At 42.2% G+C, this 19626-nt stretch overlaps 1 protein-coding gene across 2 annotated transcripts in view; it reads right to left on the minus strand.

Annotated features, from left to right (window-relative positions):
* Positions 1 to 5887: 5887 nt before the first annotated feature.
* Positions 5888 to 19626, minus strand: part of ireb2 (iron-responsive element binding protein 2) — a 66436-nt gene continuing 52697 nt past the window's right edge. For both annotated transcript variants that reach the window (XM_087982217.1, XM_043680158.2), the window contains 6 exons: positions 16715 to 16819; positions 12675 to 12817; positions 10838 to 10985; positions 10614 to 10736; positions 10328 to 10513; positions 5888 to 6738 (listed from right to left, as the gene is read on the minus strand). In XM_087982217.1, the coding sequence (XP_087838343.1) occupies positions 6628 to 6738; positions 10328 to 10513; positions 10614 to 10736; positions 10838 to 10985; positions 12675 to 12817; positions 16715 to 16819 (816 nt within the window). In that variant the 3' untranslated portion in view covers positions 5888 to 6627. The remainder of the gene's footprint in view (positions 6739 to 10327; positions 10514 to 10613; positions 10737 to 10837; positions 10986 to 12674; positions 12818 to 16714; positions 16820 to 19626) is intronic.

A 19626-nucleotide genomic window follows, 5' to 3' on the forward strand; every position in this document is an offset into this window, starting at 1 on the left:
TCCAGAAGGCCTTTGTCAAGGTGCTGCACAGGAGGCTGCTAAATAAGAGTCCACAGTGTTTAGAGAAAATTACTGGCATGGACAGAGGATTGGCTCACTGCAGAAAGCAGAGAGCGGAGATAAAGTGGTGTTTTTCAGGATGGCAGCCATGACTAGTGGAGTTCTGCAGCGGTCAGTGTTGGGACCACAACTATTTGTTATACACTAACAATCTTGGTGAAAGAACTTAGGCAAAGATGGATGGAGGGTGAAGGACTGTTGAGGAAGCAAGGAGGCTAGTAGATGGAAAATATTCTGCCTGGAGGTCAGCATTGAGTGGTGTCCCACAGGGCTCTGTTCTTGGGCCTCTGCTTTTTGTAATTTTTATAAATGACTTGGATGAGAAGGTTGAAGGGTGGGTTAGTAAATTTGCAGATGACACAAAGATTGGCAGTGCCGTTGATAGTATCAAGGGCTACTGCAGGCTGCAGCGCGACATAGAGAGGATGCAGAGCTGGACTGAGAAATGGCAGATGGAATTCAACCTGGATAAATGCAAAATGATGCATTTTGGAAAGTTAAACTTGTATGCTGAATATAGGACTAAAGACAGGATTCTTGGCAGTGTGGAGGAACAGAGGGATCTTGGTGTTCAAGTACATAGATCCCTCAAAGTTGCCACCCAAGTGGATAGAGTAGTTAAGAAAGAATATGGTGTTTGGCTTTCATTAACAGGGGATCAAGTTTAATAGCCGCGAGGTTTTGCTACAGCTCTACAAGTCCCTGGTGAGACCACACTTGGAATATTGTGTCCAGTTCTGGTTGCCCTACTATAGGGAAGATACAGAGGCTTTGGAGAGGATGCAAAGAAAGTTTACCAGGATGCTGCCTGGACTGGAGGGCTTGCCTTATGAAGAGAGGTTGACTAAGGTTGGACTTTTCTCTCTGGATAGGAGGAGGAAGAGAGGTAACCTGATCGAGGTATACAAGATAATGAGAGGCGTGGATAGCCAGAGACTTTTCCCCAGGGCAGGATTGACTTGGCATGACGGGTCATAGTTTTAAGATATTAGGAGAAAGGTATAGAGGAGATGTCAGAGGTAGGTTCTTTACGCAGAGTTGTGAATGCATACAATGCGTTGCCAGCGGTGGTGGTGAAGAAAGCAGAGTCATTAGGGACATTTAAACGACTGCTGGACATGCACACGAATAGCAGTGAATTCAGGGGTGCATAGGTTAGGTTATTTTATTTTACATTAGGATTAATCTTCGGCACAACATCGTGGGCCAAAGGGCCTGTTCTGTGCTGAACTCTTCTATGTTTATGTTCTAGTATATTTAAGACAGAGATTAATGGATTCTTGAATAGTAAAGATATAAAACTTACGAGGAGAATGGAGTTGAGAAACATCTCGAATGGTGGAGCAGACTCTATGGGCCGAATGGCCTAATTTTCCTCCTATATCTTACGGTCTTAATAGATATGAAAAAGGCAGGTTATGAGGAACCTAACTGAAACTTTTTAAAGAGTTAATAAATTATTGACAGTGAAATATCAACAGATAAAATTCCAAAGAGCATTTTGGACACTTCCTTATAATAGGAACTTCCTCATTATCAGTATTTGTAAAGATTTGGACATTACAAAAATCTTTATGCCCAACTTTGCTGATAACACAACGTTAGGCGGCATTATCGATAGGATGGAGGTTTAAAATCTTACGCAAGGATTGATGGTTTAATTAAACGGATACAATTGAGGCAAATGGATGTTAATGTAGGCAAATGTGAGGTCATTCACAGAGAATGAAAGGAGGAGAGAATAAGCCACTTTCTCAATAGCAGAGAGCCAGAATCAGGCAGGTCACTAATAGGTTTAAAACTTAATCAAAGAGGCTTTTGGAATGTTGGCCTTTATATCTAGATGAATAAACAAAAGGCCCTTCAGTCCCCCATGTCTGCACTGACATAACTACAACTAAAGGTGCACCAATCCCAATATCAAGTTGGTGGAAATCCTGGTTCAGTTGCATAAAACACTGGTTGGACGACACCTGGAGTGAGTTAGTGAGTGAACAGTTTCTGGGCACCAGACCTCGGGGGGGACAGAAGGATCTCAGAAGTTTTACCAAAATGATACCTGGACTCCCAAGGTTAAAATGGGAAAAGATTGCAGAAAGCAGGTTTTTATTCCGTGGAATGTAGAAGGGAATACTTGTTCCAAGTTTTCAAGATATTAAGGGGAGCAGACAAATGATGCAGCAAGGAACTGCTGGTTGGAGTGTCTGGGGGGCACTATCTAAAAGTTAGAGCCGGACCTTTCAGAAGTGAAATAAAAAATATTTTAACACAAATTGACAGAAATATGAAAAAACTTCTGCAAATAGCATTGATGCAAGATCAACTGCAAATTTTAAACACAAGATTGTCAGACGTTAGTTAACCAAAGCTACTGAAGGCTATGGGGATATGTCATGAACAGCAGAACTAACTCGATCACTTGTTTCTATATTTCTAGATAGGTTGCTGAAGGAGAAAGGAATAAAACCACAGACAGATGAGGGATGGGACTATTATTTAAGTGGAAACACCACCCCAAAACTGTATTGGAAAAGACAGCCTGCCCTCATCTCCAGTTTCAAAGTAATTCTGAATCAGGTTGCACATTTGCTCGCTGAGCTGGTGGATTTGTTCTCAGACATTTCGTCAGCATGCTAGGTAACATCAGTGAGCCTTCAGTAAAGCGTTGGTGTTCTGTCCCACTTGCTATTTATTTGATCGGTTTGTTGTGGTGGGTGATATCATTTCCGGTTCTGTTTCTGAGAAGTTGGTAGCTGGGATCCAAATCTATATGTATGCTAATGGAGCTCTGGTATGAATGCCAGGTCTCTAGGAATTCCCATGCGTAATTCTGAGAATTTTGTTACCTTAGTAACTTAGAAATGAATTTCTCTACACGATCTGCTGGTTTCAGTGCAAAGGCTTTGTAAAAGGAGGTTGGGTAATGGCCATAGATCATTGAAAGTAGCTCACTATATGCTTGCTACAAGATCTGTTGTCTCATGTAACTTTTCAGAGTCTCTTCCCCCTCCTTTTGCTTATTGTTTCTCAGGTTACAACAGTGGGATACTTCAAACAAGATTAAACCACGCAGCACGCAGGAGAATATAGCTGTCCAGCAGGCCTACACAGGAGTGGATTACTCACTTAACAGAAACATCACAGCACTGCACAGGGAAAGTTTAATAATAACTCAAGGTATTGTAGACACAACTCTGGGCTCAGTGGAAACCATGTAGTGCCATAATCATGGTCGAACAGCGTAAATTATCAGAATATGAATACAAAGGAGGTCAATCACTCATGTTTGCAAAGGCTCCTTGAAACAACTATCGAATTAATCCAACTTGGAGTCATAGAGATGTACAGGACAGAATCAGACGCTTTGGTCCAACTCGTTCATGTCGACCAGATATCCTACATCATTCTAGTCCCATTTGACGGCACTTGGCGCATATTCTTCCTATTCATGTACCCATCCAGATCCCTCTTAAAAGGGCGGCATGGTGGCTCAGTGGTTAGCACTGCAGCCTCTCAGCACCAGGGACATGGGTTCGATTCCAGCCTTGGGCGACTGTGTGTGTGGAATTTGCATATTCTCCCTGTGTCTGCGTGGGTTTCCTCCGGGTGCTCTGGTTTCCTCCTACAGTCCAAAGATGTGCAGGTCAGGTGAATTGGCCATGCTAATTGCCCTTTGTATTAGGTGCATTAGTCAGAGGGAAATGGATCTGGTTGGGTTACTCTTTGGAGGGTCGGTGTGGACTTGTTGGGCTGAAGGGCCTGTTTCCACACTGCAGGGAATCTCAAGAAAGAATGCTGTAATTGTACCAGCCTCCACCACATCCTCTGGTAGCTCATTCCATAAACACACCACCCTTTCCATGAAAAGTTGCCCCTTTTGACCCTTTAAATATTGCCCCTCTCACTCTAAACCTGTGCTCTCTAATTCTGGACTTCCCCACAACCCAGGGAAAAGATCTTGTCTATTTACCCTATCCATGCCCCTCATGATTTTATAAACCTCTATAAGGTCACCCCTCAGCCTCTGACACTCCAGGGAAAACAGCCTCAGTCTATTCAGCCTCTTCCATATCTCAAACCCTCCAATTCTGGCAACATCCATGTAAATCTTTTCCGAACTCTTTCACAACATCCTTCCTATAGAAGAAGGACACCATCTGGATTTTCTGAGGTGAAATTCGCCATTCTGGGAACAGATGCATCGGAGACAGAAGAATTGGGAACAAGGGATGGCATTTTTAATAGGAGGTAGGGTAGCAGGTGGTGTAGTCTAGGCAGCTGTGGGAGTCGGTGGGTTGTAGTAGATGTCTATGGTTAGTCGGTCGCCGGAGATGGAGATGTCCAGGAAGGAGAGGGAGGTGTCCGAGATGGTCCAGGTGAATTTGAGGTCGGGGTGAAAGGTGTTAATGAAGTTGAAGAACTGTTCAACCTCCTCGTCAGAGCACTATATCAGGTACTGCTGATATAGTCATTAATGCAGCGGAGGGACAGGTGGGGGGTGGTACTGGTGGAAGACTGAGTGTTCCACGTATCCGACAAAGAGGCAGGCATAGCTGGTCCCCATGCGGGTGCCCATGGCTACCCCTTTGTTTGGAGGAAGTGGGAGAATGTCTATGGTTAGTCGGTCGCCGGAGATGGAGATGTCCAGGAAGGAGAGGGAGGTGTCCGAGATGGTCCAGGTGAATTTGAGATCGGGGTGAAAGGTGTTAATGAAGTTGAAGAACTGTTCAACCTCCTCGTCAGAGCACTATATCAGGTACTGCTGATATAGTCATCAATGCAGCGGAGGGACAGGTGGGGGGTGGTACTGGTGGAAGACTGACTGTTCCACGTATCCGACAAAGAGGCAGGCATAGCTGGTCCCCATGCGGGTGCCCATGGCTACCCCTTTGTTTGGAGGAAGTGGGAGAATTGAAAGGAGAAGCCGTTAAGGGTGAGGACCAATTCAGCCAGGCGGATGAGGGTGTTGGTGGAAGGGTACTGGTTGGGACAGTGTGACAGGAAGATATGGAGGGCTTGGAGGTCTTTGTCATGGCGGATGGATGTGTAACATGGTATACTTGGTTTCCTTGCATCTCACCCAGCTGTCAACTCTAACTGATACCTACTGGGTGGCAAGTATGTGTAATCACTCCAAAACATTAAACATGCATTTGTCCCTTCTGTATCCAGCACTGACAGTCATTGCTGTTCATTAGTGGGCTTCGATAAGCTGAACGCAAGCCCCTGCAGTTCATGTCAGATGATCTCTGAATGTCCCTGTGCCTTGTAAAGCTGTCCTCACGTTCGTCTTTGTTAAGACAGGATATTTGCCCATACCTCCACATCACTGGCCTGAGCTGTGTAACATTACTATGATGCCACTATCTTCACTGTTTCACTTTCCACATCCATGAAATCGCGAGTTTGAGGAAACCAGGTTGACTGGAAAAAATATTCTCAAAGTCAGACCATTGGAGTGAGTGTTAATTCAGAGTAACAGCTGCATTAAAGACATTTCAGGGAGCATCATCAGATTTGGCATTCCACGATTCTCCACATTGCTAAATACATTTCTACTGAAACATATGTTTGTACTAAAACAAACTGAAGCAATGTGGTTGACTCTTAACTGTCCTCTGGACAATTAGGCCTCACCCCATAAATGGAGAAAGTAAAAATGCAGGCAGTGAACCAGCAACTCAACAGTAATCTCCACTCTATTATACTAGCCCACTAAGCAGAGCAATAATTCATTTGAGTAACTTCCTTATAGTCATAATATGAGGATCCATATTTTGAGCGCTTTGAGGAAGCTGGGCCTTTCACAGCATAGCAAACAGTATGATCCAGATTTATCATTTACTTGTTTATTCTTACAACCTATTAAAAATGTACAGTTCATCAGTAGCATTTGTACAGTAGAATTACTACTGAAATACATTTGCTTGGACACCTATCATACAATACCAAATAGTCTGATGGTTTCTTGCTGCTTACACAGACAGCAAATAAAATCTCAAAGCATTTTTTCCACAGTGCTTCTATCCCAAGTCTTTCACTGTTTATCAGTCATCCCCTCCACCTCCCACGCAGATAGCTTTGCTTCACAGTATTTGAATGCTTATTGTCACCCTTTGTTTTAAAGTTCAGAAAACTGAAGGCAGTGAGGCTAAAACATGATAAAAGCGGGATTTGAAAAAGATGGAAAGTTTAAAAAAAAATCCCACCAACAAAATCTTGTCTGGAGAGAGGCAGTGGCACACTGATATCTCCAAGTCTGAATGAGTCCGTGTTGCGACACACACATTTAAGTTACCAAAAAGAATGAAAAATGAATACAGTGATTATAGGATCAAAAGGCAGAAAACAGGTGTACGCGCAAGGCAAGGACCCCATTCGTATCCAGTCTTGAGGTTAAACAGACAGTTCGGAAGCATGTAGTAATTCTAGCGTGAAAGACTTCCAACAGTTATATCCTCCACTCCAATAGCACTGAACAAAAATGCTATCACCTGTGGACTGGAACCTCATCCATGTTTCCATCACTGTTGCAGTTGCAGATGACGTCAAAAGATGCAGAAACTATTATAACATCTTTCGAGCAACATAGTTCAAAATGCCTCCTTGCTTGTAAAAGGTGATCTCCATTTCATTGTCAAACTTAACTACGGCTTTGAATGCCTTTCCTGTGTTTGTCTGTAAGACAGAATTTTTAATATCCATTTAGACCATGGGACAAACAAAAGCACACTTTCATTCTTCTACTGATTAACTTTTGCGTTCAAAATGCTGAAAGAAACATGGACAGCAGCAGTGGACAGAGAAAGGGAGCATCCAAGGAGCAGGAGAATCGTCGATGTTTCGGACAATTCCTGAAGAAGGGCTCATGCCTGAAACGTCGACTCTCCTGCTCCTTGGATGCTGCCTGACCTGCTGCGCTTTTCCAGCAATACTTTTTCAGCTCTGATCACCAGCATCTGCAGTCCTCACTTTCTCCTCTAAGAGAACTTGATAGAGTAGATGTGGACAGAGTGTTTTCCCTTGTGAGCACAATCTCAGACTAAGGGGTCATACATTAAAGATAGGCGCACGGTGGTTTAGGATGGCATGGTGGATTGTTGGTTAGCACTGCTGCCGCACAGCGCCAGTGTTAGGCGAGTTGACATGGTTTGCCTGGAAGCCATTTTCCTAATCCAGCTGAGAAACCATTTTCTGTCCCCAGAATCTTGCTGGCTGTGCATTCCTTACCATGAGGTAATGTGAAAGGTAGGCCTTATCTTCCTTAGGTATCGTTAGTGTTTTTCCCACTTTGATGAATGATCAGTGCAGGCTGTAGAACCAGTCAAGCGGGACATAGACTTTTCAATTAGTCCCATTTCCTTTACGAGTTATTGCCACTTCACGGTCATTCAGTTTATTAGGGTAATCTCTGCTTAGTGTTAGCAACCTGTGTAAATTCTACTTGTGGAATGCATAATGGTGCATTAGTTTTGACCCTAATGACTAACCTCTAATTTAGTAACAACCTGTAAGCATACCAAACTGTGTAATTAACGATCAGCCCCTATCTGCTTTCTCTATATAATCCTGTAGTATCCTGATGAACTTCAGAATAGCACCGAGCCACAGTTAGGACGGTGAATTCCCCATGATATATTGTGTAATAAACTAATCAGTTCTCAAGGTCAGAGTCTCAAAGTTTTATTCAACAGCCAGGGACCCGGATTCGATTCCAGCTTCTGGCACTGCGTGGGTTTTCTCCAGGTACTCCGGTTTCTTCCCATGGTCCAAAGATGTGCAGGCTAGGTGGATTTGCCATGAGGAATGCAGGGTTACAGGAAAAGAGTAGGGGGGTGTATCGAGGTGGGATGCTCTTTGCAGCGTTGGTGTGGACTCAGTGGGCTGAATGGCCTCCTTCCACATTCTATGAGAAGGTAATGATCTGTGGAATTCTTTACTGCAGAGGGCTGCTGAGATGGGGCTATTAAGCATATTCAAAGCGGAGATAGTTTTAATCAGTAAGAGGTTTGAGGTGATGTGGAAAAGGCAGGAGAATCCAGTTAGGATTATAAGATCAGTCATGATCTCATCGAAAGGTACAGCATCTTAAAGGGCTGAATGGCCCAATCCTTTTACATTTTACAGTCTCGGTCTAGTTAGGACTTCCTGAAGAACCTGAGACAGTCTGACATCACTCAAAATTCTGCTCATTTCATGTCTCCCTCACCACCCGACGCCTGAAGGAGGAACGCCTCATCTTTCGCCTTGGAACCCTTCAACCCCATGGCATCAATGTGGACTTCACCAGTTTCCTCATTTCCCCTCCAGCCACCTTAACCCAGTTCCAATCTTCCAGCTCAGCACCATCCTCATGACCTGTCCATCTTTCTTCCTTCCTACCTATCCGCTCCACCCTCCTCTCCAATCTATCACTTTTATCCCCACCTCCATCCACCTACTGCACTCTCAGCTAACTTTTTCCAAGCCGCACCTCCCTCCATTTAGCTCTCCACCCTGAGGCTCCTAGTCTCGTTCCTGAAGAAGGGCTTTTGCCCAAAGTGTCGATTTTCCCGCTTCTCAGATGCTGCCTGACCTGCTGTGCTTTTCCAGCACTACTCTAATCTTGATTCTAATCTCCAGCATCTACAGTACCCACTTCCCCCTGACAAATCTCACTCTTAGCTACACCTGGAGAAGCAAAGAAGCAATTCAGCAGGTTCTGTGATATACCTGAAGTGGTGACATTTTAGAGAGGTTCTGGACAATCATAACTTCTGCACAGTTTTATCACAGGGAAGATCAATCAGTCCAAGATCACCCACAGCACCTAATTTAAGGATTAATGCTGATACTTTAAGAGCTATAATAACCCATTATATTTAATTTAAACTGCAAATGATCAAGAAATGTCAGTCCTACCATTAGGGTTGTGAACCTAACAGAGTCACAAAGTACACTTTATGAGCTGTCTCAAAATTGCTACTACTCATTTTTAACCTGGCTATGAGTGGCTGAGGGGTAAATACAGAAGGCCGGAACTGGAAATGCTATATATGTACGGCAACTTGATTTAGACTCATGGGAGGCCCAAATAGAAGGATATAAACAAATCAGTTGCTTTATAAGCAACTTTACTTTCTCAATTGGGAAATAAAAGGCAAGTGCTGGGCCTGGTCTGAATGCAACCAAGATTGGAAATAATTAAAACAGATCAAGTGGCACTGAGCTTGAGAGTTTAAAAAATTTAGAGTACAACCTAGGGATTCCGTTTTTCTTATAGTAAAAGGACACCTCAGGTTACAGACCGTATAAGAAATACGAGCACTCGCTTTATAAAGTGCGCTTCAAAGTAATTTTTAAGAAAGTTAACTCCAAGTGACAAAGCCTCTTTCAATACTGCACCATGCTTCTGCCAGGTGGTAATTTATAAACCATTCATTCACTAGAAAATGTAGACGGTTATTGACATGGAGAAGATGCAACGTGCTCTGCAGCTGTTATATGCAGGCAAACCAGCAAAACAAATCCCCTTTGCTATAAAGCATCACTGGTTAAAACATTCAGGTCACATCAAGCCAGCAGCACTTCACATGCAAGCCCTCCTCTCTGACTGAGCCGACATGAACTGCTCATTGTACATAGCATGAGTGCCTTATGCTAGAAGGCGGAAAAGTAAATTGAAACAGGATTCCTGTTTCAGTGGTTCCGAGGAATCAGCACAGTAGTTTTGGAAACTGAATCAGGATTTTGATCGCTGTGTTGCTTAGTGCGGGCAAAATTACCAAAGCAGGCTCACCTGCAAAAGGTTAGAATTGCTCTCCCAGGAGAGAGGATGATGGTAGTAAAGAACAAGCACATATGAACACAAAAATTAGGAGAAGGCCTTTCCACACCTCGAGCCTGCTGAGCCATTCAATAAAAACATAGCTCTACTATCCGTCCATAACCCTGTTCTCAGCCCTTGTTGATTAAAAACCTAGCAATCTCGAATACATTCAAATACCCTAACCTCCAATACTCTCTGTCAAAGAGAATACCAGAAAGGAAAAGACAGTTTTCACCTCCCAAGATCCCTCCAGAACTTGGTGAATTCATGCTTTCTTTAGCAAACTAACATGCGATGACAGAAAAGCGATGCAAGATTCTTTAAGGAAAATGGGAAACATTTGAGAACATATCCCTTGAAAACCTTCCCTGAATACTACCTGTGGGTGTGAGCGCAGGCAACAGTAAACTATATCAGCGCTAGCTACAAGTCAAGATATAAAATCTTTGCTATACATACTGTTATACTGACTGTCGTTCCAGGGCACAGTTCTTTAGGAATTATTATTGTGTACTGCTCTTTTCCAGTCAGTCCTAATCTGTCGACGGTTTCCTCAGGAAGGAATTGGAGAGGAATGATACCCATACCGATCAAGTGGTTCTTATACATCTTCTCGTAACTCTCCGCTAGAATGGCTTTCACACCCTGCAAATATTAGATCACAACAGCAGGATTAAAACTGGCAACTTAAATCCAGAAATCAATGCAGGGCAAATCTTACAAGATATACAGAATCAAGCTTTACCAGTAAATAAGGTCCTTTGGCGGCCCAGTCCCTCGAACTACCTAAGCCATATCTTTTCCCAGCTAAAATAATCAGTGGACAGCCTTCCCTCTGGTAGCGTTCAGCTGCATCAAAAACATCGAGCTGTAAAGGTAAAAGGCTTCATCAAAAAGGTGAATTTTAAAAAAGAAAAATGTTAACACTTTTGCTTTGGCTTTAAAGGTCCAATGATGCGGAATACTTACTGTTTGCCCAGATGGGATGTGTATTGTTTTAGGCGCAGTTTTGCCAATAAATTTATTTAGGAGCCTGATGTTGGCAAATGTCCCTCGGGTCATCACAGCATCATTCCCCCTTCGCGCTCCATATGAATTAAACTCACGGGGTGTGAGGCTAAGTTTAAAACAAAGATTCAGACAGAGTTAAGACTCCTATTCTGTCAACTTTTTAATTTTTTGTTTCAAATTGCTTGCTAGTTTGAATGAATGGATAATATAGGGTGGCTGATGGGTAGAGGTAGAGTCATTACCCCCAAAGTGCTCTGATATGAAGTACACAGGATGAATTCAGCGAGTCCTGCTCCCTATCGGGACTCAGAGACCTTAATCGCAAATGCAGCATCTGTAACTTTCCATCAGATTCCCGGTAATTACTTAACCTCCAAGTGCAGAATACCCCATTTGTTAACATTCTACATAGTGTCTGGTTTAGTGACTCTTTGATGTAAAACAGATATAAAAACAAATGACAACTGAAAATCTGATTTCCTAGGACTGACCATGCTCCACTCCGGACATAGGGATAGATAGTTTTCAATTGCGTTGATGAATGTTGTTACTTTTCATTGTTATCAGTGCCTGTACCAGCATTCCCAGTAATTGTGTGCATTAAGAAAGCCTCCACTCCCCACCCCCCACCCCCACAACAAAAGTCAGCAGACTGACATATTCTTCCCTCAAAAGACCATGAAACTTTCCATGTGAAACTGGATAACTTTTGTTGGGCGAGGGTATTAGGGATACCCAGGTGGGTAGTTGGGTGTTAACACACTGATCTGGAAGGTTCAAAGAGATCTGAGCGCTTTTGTACATCAGTCACTGAAGATGAGCTGGCAAGTGTAGCTGGTAGTGAAGATGACAAATAGCATGTTGGCCTTCATCGTGACAGGATTCAAGTACAGGAGTAGGGATGTATTACTGTAATTGTACAAGGCCTTTTGCAGACCACAGCTGAAGTATTTTGTGCAGCTTAGGTCTCCTTATATCTGAGGAAGGATGTTCTGACCACATTGGGAGTACAATGAATATTTCCTGAGATGACATGTCTGACGAATGGAGGGAAACTGGAACGATAAGAACTACATTCACTGGAGTTTACTAGAATGAGGGGCATCGCACAGAAACCCACAAAATTCTAACAGAAAGAGACAGGTATATGCAGGAACAACCCTCCCCAATGATGGGGTGCCCAGATCAAGGGGTCAGCTTAAGGTTATAGGGTAAGGCATTTCGGGACTGAAATGAGTAAACATTTCTTCCACAAGCGGGGAGCCTCTGCAATTCTCTGCCACAGAAAGTGATTGAGGTCAAAACATTGAATGCTTGCAAGGAGGAGTTAAAACAAAAGTTCCGAGGACTAAAGTGATCAAAAGGCAGTGGAAAACAATAGGAAGAGGGTAATGAGTTGGATGATCATACTGATAGGCATAGTAGGTTTGAAATCCCGAATGACCTACACCTGTTTTATTTTTTATGTTCTACAATCCAACTCTCCGCCAGAACAGATTCAAGGCGTCAAATGGTCTCCACCTGTTCCTCAGAAGAAAATCCCACTCCAAAATGTTTCAACTGCTCACAGCTAATGAATTTGCCACCTCGCCACTTTGAAGAGATTTTTGTGATCTTTTATGAAACAAATAGATTGCCTCATCTTTTTCTGTCAGAGACGTTTTGATCAGGAAGCTTAAGAAAAAGGATAGGACCCAATAAGTACTTTCATTCTTTTTAAAGAAAGCACCCATTTGGAAGTTAAGAAATTCAGAGTCATTTGAAATACTTTCTATGATTTAAAACAAACACTTACCCATTGCGGGTCAGGTATCTGGCAGCAGCACTGTTACGAGCTATACTACCTGCGGGCGAGATGTGGTCAGTGGTAACAGAATCTCCCAGGTGGAGCAAGACGTGGGCATTTTCAATGGACTGAGGACAATTGGGCTCTTTGGTCTGAGGACAGGAAAAAGGCCAGAAAGGAAGTTAAATTCACGCACAACAAATACATAACCAAAGGGTGGGTAGAATCAAGATGTGCAGCAGAGAAGCTTAATTGTGATATGTAGCAAAAAGGCATTTTATTCTTTGTAGATGTTATCAGATAGACAGATAAGTCTGCACATTCCACGGCACGGTGGCATAGTGGTTAGCACTGATGCCTCACAGCGCCAGAGACCCGGGTTCAATTCCCGCCTCAAGCAACTGTCTGTGTGGAATTTGCACGTTCTCCCCGTGTCTGTATGGGTTTCCTCCAGGTGCTCCGGTTTCCTCCCACAGTCCAAAAATGTGCAGGTTAGGTGAACTGGCCATGCTAAATTGCCCATAGTGTTAGGTGAAGGGGTAATTATAGGGGAATGGGTCTGGGTGCGTTGCTCTTTGGAGGTTCAGTGTGGACTTGTTGGGCCGAAGGACCTGTTTCCACACTAAGTAATCTAAAAAATCTAAGAGAGAACAATTAAACAATGGCCCAGCCATACTTTGACTTTCCACAGGGCAGGCAATGGCATAGTGGTAATATCACTGAAATAAGCATCTCGAACCACAGGCCAATGCTCTGGAGACATGAGTTCAGATCCCACCATGCCAACTTTAAAATTTAAAAGTTTGGAATAGACTGGAGCGCTGTGTTGGAAGAGATAGGGAGGGTATGGAGGACTGAAGTCAAAGTAGATCTGATATCTCTCCTCTCAGGTCTATCAGATTTACCATCTTTAAACAGGAATGGGAAGAAATTATTTAATATTCTTGCATACTGTGCACGGAAGTATATTCTGATGAATTGGGTGTCTGAGAACCTGCCGGGCTTGCTGTAATGGCAGAAATTAATTATGGAACACATTCCCTTGGACTTTTTTTTTAAACAAACACTGTGCAGCACATAACAGACAATTTTTATAAGACATAGCAGCCTTACTTAAGTTATTTGGATATAGATTTGTCAGTTATCTTAACTCAGGCATTTGTTTAACCAGGATGGTTAGATTTGTCAAGCCCTGGGCCCTGGAGCGTGTCTCCCGAGTTAATACGGGTATGCATACAATGCTACCGTTCCTTTGTTTGGGAACTTTGCGCTGAGCATAACTGTTCTGTATTTTGTGGTTTTTTTTTGTTTTTCTTTCTTTCTTTTTGGTGTTGCCTTGCACAGTGTTAGGGTTTGCTTTGTATTATAGAGTAGGTTAGTAGATAGTAGTTGTATTGTAATTTGTGGGTTTTTTTTCTTTTTATTATACTGATATTTGTTACTGATTGATTTTTTTCAATAATTTTATATGTTTCTAAAGTTAAAAAAATTTGCTAATAAATATATTTAGAAAAAAAAGTTTGGAATAGAATGTTATCCTAACAACAATCATCATTAAAAAATCCATCTGGTTAGCTGATGACCTTGCCTAATCTGGCCTATATGACTCCAGACCCACAGCAATGTGGATGAATTTTAATTAGAGATGCGCAATAAATGCTGGCCTAGCCAGCGACACCCATATCCTGTGGATGAATAAAATAATCTAGTTGTAAGCACCCACCTGTTCTAAACAGGGCTTTAAACAGGAAACAGTCTGCACCAGAAATAGAAAGAAAACAAGACATGGAAGAAAACAACCGGCAGCAATTCCCATAACCTGAAATGTAACTCCTGTCATAATACTGGCGGCTTTGAACTCAGTTCTGGCATTAATTTAACACAAGTCCACAAGTTCTTAGCACTTAGACTACTGAAAGCCTTCAAATTGTTAAATGCATTTTAAGTATTAAAAAAAAATCTTGGATTCAAAAGTGTGCACAAACAACATACTCTTCCAAATGCAGAAAAATCACAAACATTAAAGGAAACTCAGTTTGAAATTCAAAATGGTTTATAAGAAAAAATACATTTAGGTTAAGTTCTCCAGAATCTTGCACGCAGCAAACTTTTAAGATCCACTGTTGGATAGGAATTTCCAAGATGAAAACCAAACATTATGAATACTGCTCATGTTCAGGTGGTCTGTAAACCCGTCGCATTTCGGTGATTCATGGCAAAGGCTCTTGAATTGGGAATGTCAGATGTCTTTTGAAACGATCTGATGAGGAGAATTTATTTTTCATTCATTTGGGGACGTGGGGCTTTGCTGGCTGGGCCAGTAGATTCCACATTTTTTAATGCCCTTGAAAAGGTGGCGGTGAGCTGCCTTGTTGAATCACTGCACTGCATTTGGTGTGCAGACACCCAAAGCACCACTAGTGTGGGAGTTCTGTGATTTTCATGAAGCGATGAAAGATGGGGTTATTATTTTCAGGTTCAGTTCAAGTGTGACTTGAAGATCAAGTTAAAGGTGGTGGTGTTCCCATGTGCCAGCTTCCCTTATCCTCCTAGGTTACAGGGGTTTGGACAGTTCTGTCAAAGAATCTTAGTTGCTGTGGTACATCTTGTAAAGGGCACACACTGCAGCCACAGAGTGCAGATATGAAGGGGGTGAATGGTTAAAGTGATGGAAGAGATATTAATTGCTTATTCACCCTTTATTGCTAAGGGTTGGAGGTTATAACAGAAAAATTTTGTTCCATTTGTGTAAGGAGTTGGTGAGGCTGCACTTTGGAGTACTGTGTAGAGTTTTCATCCCCATATTTAAGAAAGGATCTACTGGCATTTGATTTGGAGATGCCGGTGTTGGACTGGGGTGTACAAAGTTAAAAATCACACAACACTAGGTTACAGTCCAACAGGTTTAATTGGAAGCTAGTGCGCTTCCAATTAAACCTGTTGGACTATAACCTGGTGTTGTGTGATTTTTAACTGGCATTTGAGGCAGTTCAAAAGATACCTGGGACCAAGGACAATTAATCAGGTTCAGTATTTATTTGATTAGAATTTAGAAGAATGAGGGGTGATCTTATTGAAACAAACAAGATTCTGAAGGTTTGACAGTGTGGGTTGAGAGGACATTTCCACCAGTAGTGAAATCTTGAACTAGGGGCATTCATGTGAAATTGACATGTGAAGAACCTCTTCTTCTAAGAGGTCACTGGGTATCTGGAACTCAGAGGATCATGAATATCTGGAATTAACCACCCCAAACAGTTGAGGAGACTTGATCACAAAGTTTTTAAAGAGGAGATAGATAGATGTTTAAGGAGTTGAGGCCCAGAATAGATAAGCTATGAGCTTATAGAATGGCAGAGTACGCTTGAAGGGTTGAATGGCCTACCCCTATTTGTACTTCTTGTGTCCTAACTCAGTGAACTGTTTTGATCTAGATGAAATCAAGCTTATTGAGTGTTGTAAATCCAAAATGCATCCAAGCAAGTAGATGAGAGGTGAGTTATTTACTGCAGAATTCCAGCAATTTGGTGTACTCTTACAAAGTTTTTACATCAGCATACCAGTTAGGTTTCAGATGGGGACTAGAAATCTTCCAACAGCTTCCCATCATTGTGATACTGGCACCGGATGAATATTTTCTGATCTTTATTACGTCGGTATACAAATCTCCGATCATTTACACAATGTACTCCTCTGCCAAGAGACCACAATCTGATCTTTATGCATTTTTGTGGAAGTCTACTTTCTGCTTAATGACCCAGGATATTGCCTTTTTAACACCTAATAGCAGTGATTGTCAACTCACCACCCAAGTCTGACAATCATATCCGCTGGGCTCAAGTGGAAATCTTACTGAAGACTATAATTGTACTGGTTCAAACCAGCTTATTTTGACCTCTGCTCCTTTTTGACATGTTCAAACATAAGAGGAGAGACAGAGAGAGCGAGACAAGAGAGCGAGAGAGTAAGGAGGCAAGGAGCCAAGTTAAAAATAAAGACATATTAATAAATAAGGGAATCACACTAATCATAACATTGGTATCACTTACAAACTTATCAAAAAATGAAGGGCATCTGATATAGGTGGATTTTGAATCCCAGGGATACAGAAGGGACTCTGGAGCTTCCAAGGTATTCCAGCGATTATTTCCTTTCTAGGAAAAAACAGAATTTCTGCTGAATTCAACTCTCAATTTTGGCTTGTTTTAAAATACACATGCTTTATTCATGGAATTTTTCTTTAGTCCAATAATAATCAGGAGCAAAAGGTTCCTCATTCAGGCATATATTATTCAAACAGTAAAACAAAATACAAAGTTGTTTTGTCTGATTAAATTTGCTAGAGCCTTTTCCCAACCAGCTGGTGAAAAGCTTTTTAATACACAAGATAACGATAAGCATCGAGGGAAAGAATCAGTTCAGAAACTCAACTCTCACAGCTACTTAATGACTGGAGCAGTTAAGACAGTTTTCTTAGGAGATAATACGTCAGAGTCATGGAAACAGACCCTTCGGTCCAATCAGTCCATGCCAACCATAATAACAAACTAAACTAGTCCTACACATGGCCCTTATCCCTCCAAACCTTTCCTATTCATGTACTTATCAAAATGTCTTTTAAACATTATCACTGTACCCACATCCATCACTTCCTCTGGAAGTTCATTCCACACACAAACTACTCTGTGCAAAAATACTGCTCCAAATGTTTAACCCAGGTAAGTGCGAGGCATTGCACTTTGGGAGATCAAATGTTAAAGGAAAAGCATACAATTAATGGCAGGACTCTGAACAGCATTGCCATACAAAGGGATTTTGGGATCCTAGTACATAGCTCCTTGAAAACAGCCACACAAGTAGATAGGATGGTAAAGAAGGTGTATGCCATGCTTGCCTTTATTGGTCGGGGCAGTGAGTACAAGTGTCATGAAGTCATGCTGCTTTATAAGATTTTGGTTAGGCCACACTCAGCATTGCATTCAATTGTGGTCGTCACATTACAGGAAAGGTGTGGAGGCTTTGGTGAGCACACAGGAGAAGTTTACTAGAATGCTGCCTGAATTAGAGGATATGAGCTATTAGGGGAGGTTGGGAAAACCACGGTTGTTTTCTCTGGAGGGAGTCCTGATAGAAGTTTATAAAATAATAAGAGGCATATATAAGGTTAACAGTCAGAATCTTTTTCCAAGAGTGGAAGTGTCTACTACAAGAGGGCATGCGTTTTCAGGTAATGGGGGAAAGTTCAAAGGAGATGTGAGAGGCAAGTTTTTTTTTACACAGAGACTGGTCTGGAATGCGTTGCCAAGAGTAATAGTGGTGGCAGGTACGATAGGGGCTTTTAAATAAGCATATGAATAAACAAGAAATAGAGGGATATGGGCAGGCAGAAAGGATTAGTTTAATTTGGCATGATGTTTGGCACAACACAGTAGCCAAAGGGCCTGTTCCTGTGCTGTACTGTTCTATGTTCTAAATTCCATCTGCCACTCTTCAGCCAATTGACCCAACTGATCAACACCACCTCATAATCTTAGATAATCTTCTTCACTGTCCACTATGCTACCAATTTTGGTGTCAACCACAAACTCACCACACAAAAGTGAGCTTAGCATCAATCTCAAGCCAGCTCTGATGAAGAGCCATGTAGACTCAAAACATTAGCTCTCTCTCCACAGACACTACCTGATCTTCTGATTTCTAGCACTTTTTGTTTACAATACAGATGCCAGCACCTGTAGTAATTTGCTCCTACGTAATGACTTGTTATCACACTTTTGAAAAGCTCCCGTTTATCAGATGTCCCTTTACCTATGACCAGTCCACTCCAAACAATTTTTCAAAGTTCTTATTTCACACGATTAAAATTTGCTTTACTTCAATTAAAACCTTTAATTTTTATGAAAGGCTTATCTTTTTCCATAACTATTTTAAAACAAATAGAATTATGATCACTAGTCCCAAAGTGGTCTCCTGCTATCACTTTAGTCACTTGCCCTGTCTTACTACCTAAGAGGTCAGGTTTTGCTCCTTCTCTATTCTGGGTAATCCAAGATGGAGGGGGGGAAAAATTTCTGGCTGTAAGATCTGATCCCCTTTTTTTTTGAGGTATTTTAGGTGTTGGAGGTGACTTCCTCGAATTCCAGGAGCAGCAATTACTGTTTTATATGCTGTTGCATTGTTTTGGAACTTTGGGAAAAAAAGTCAAAACAACTGCAGTTTAAAAGGGAGAAGAGCAGACAAAGGAAGCACATGGTGAGGACAGTGCAGGAGAGAGAGAGGGAGAGAGAGAGAGGGAGAGGGAGAGGGAGAGGGAGAGGGAGAGGGAGAGGGAGAGGGGGAGAGGGAGAGGGAGAGGGAGAGGGAGAGGGAGAGGGAGAGGGAGAGGGAGAGGGAGAGGGAGAGGGAGAGGGAGAGGGAGAGGGAGAGGGAGAGGGAGAGGGAGAGGGAGAGGGAAAGAGAGAGAGAGAGAGAGAGAGAGAGAGAGAACCTGCACAGTTACTGCCTTTGCTGTTTGAATTCGTGTATCGCTGGACATCGGAGTGCAACTGGGAAAATTAATGAACAGTGAAATTCACAACTAATCTTGGAGGAACTGTTGGGCGAAGTTCACAGCACAGAGTCAGATAAGTTAATTGTTGTTTTAAGTCTGTCCTAGAGAAAGTAGTGAGTATAGTGGATTCTTTCTTGATTATGTGTTTTTGGAGATAAGTCTCTTGATTAAACTTAAAATATAAGCCATAGCTATTAATTTAACCTGTGGCAGTGTTTGTAGAGAAATAAGACGGTGTTATTTTTCTGGGTCTGTAGATTGTGAAGGAGGAAAAATGGCCTTTGCAGTGATATGTACTTCTTGTCAGATGTGGGAGTTTAAAGAGAGTTTAAGGGTTACTGCGGATTATATCTGCCATAAATGCTGTTGAATGCGAATCTTATCAGATGAAGTGGATCGGTTGGAGAGGCA

The sequence above is a fragment of the Chiloscyllium plagiosum genome, unplaced genomic scaffold (genome assembly GCF_037043375.1).
Source record: "Chiloscyllium plagiosum isolate Xiang-an unplaced genomic scaffold, Cpla_swu_hap1 HiC_scaffold_42, whole genome shotgun sequence".
Taxonomy (NCBI): domain Eukaryota; kingdom Metazoa; phylum Chordata; class Chondrichthyes; order Orectolobiformes; family Hemiscylliidae; genus Chiloscyllium; species Chiloscyllium plagiosum.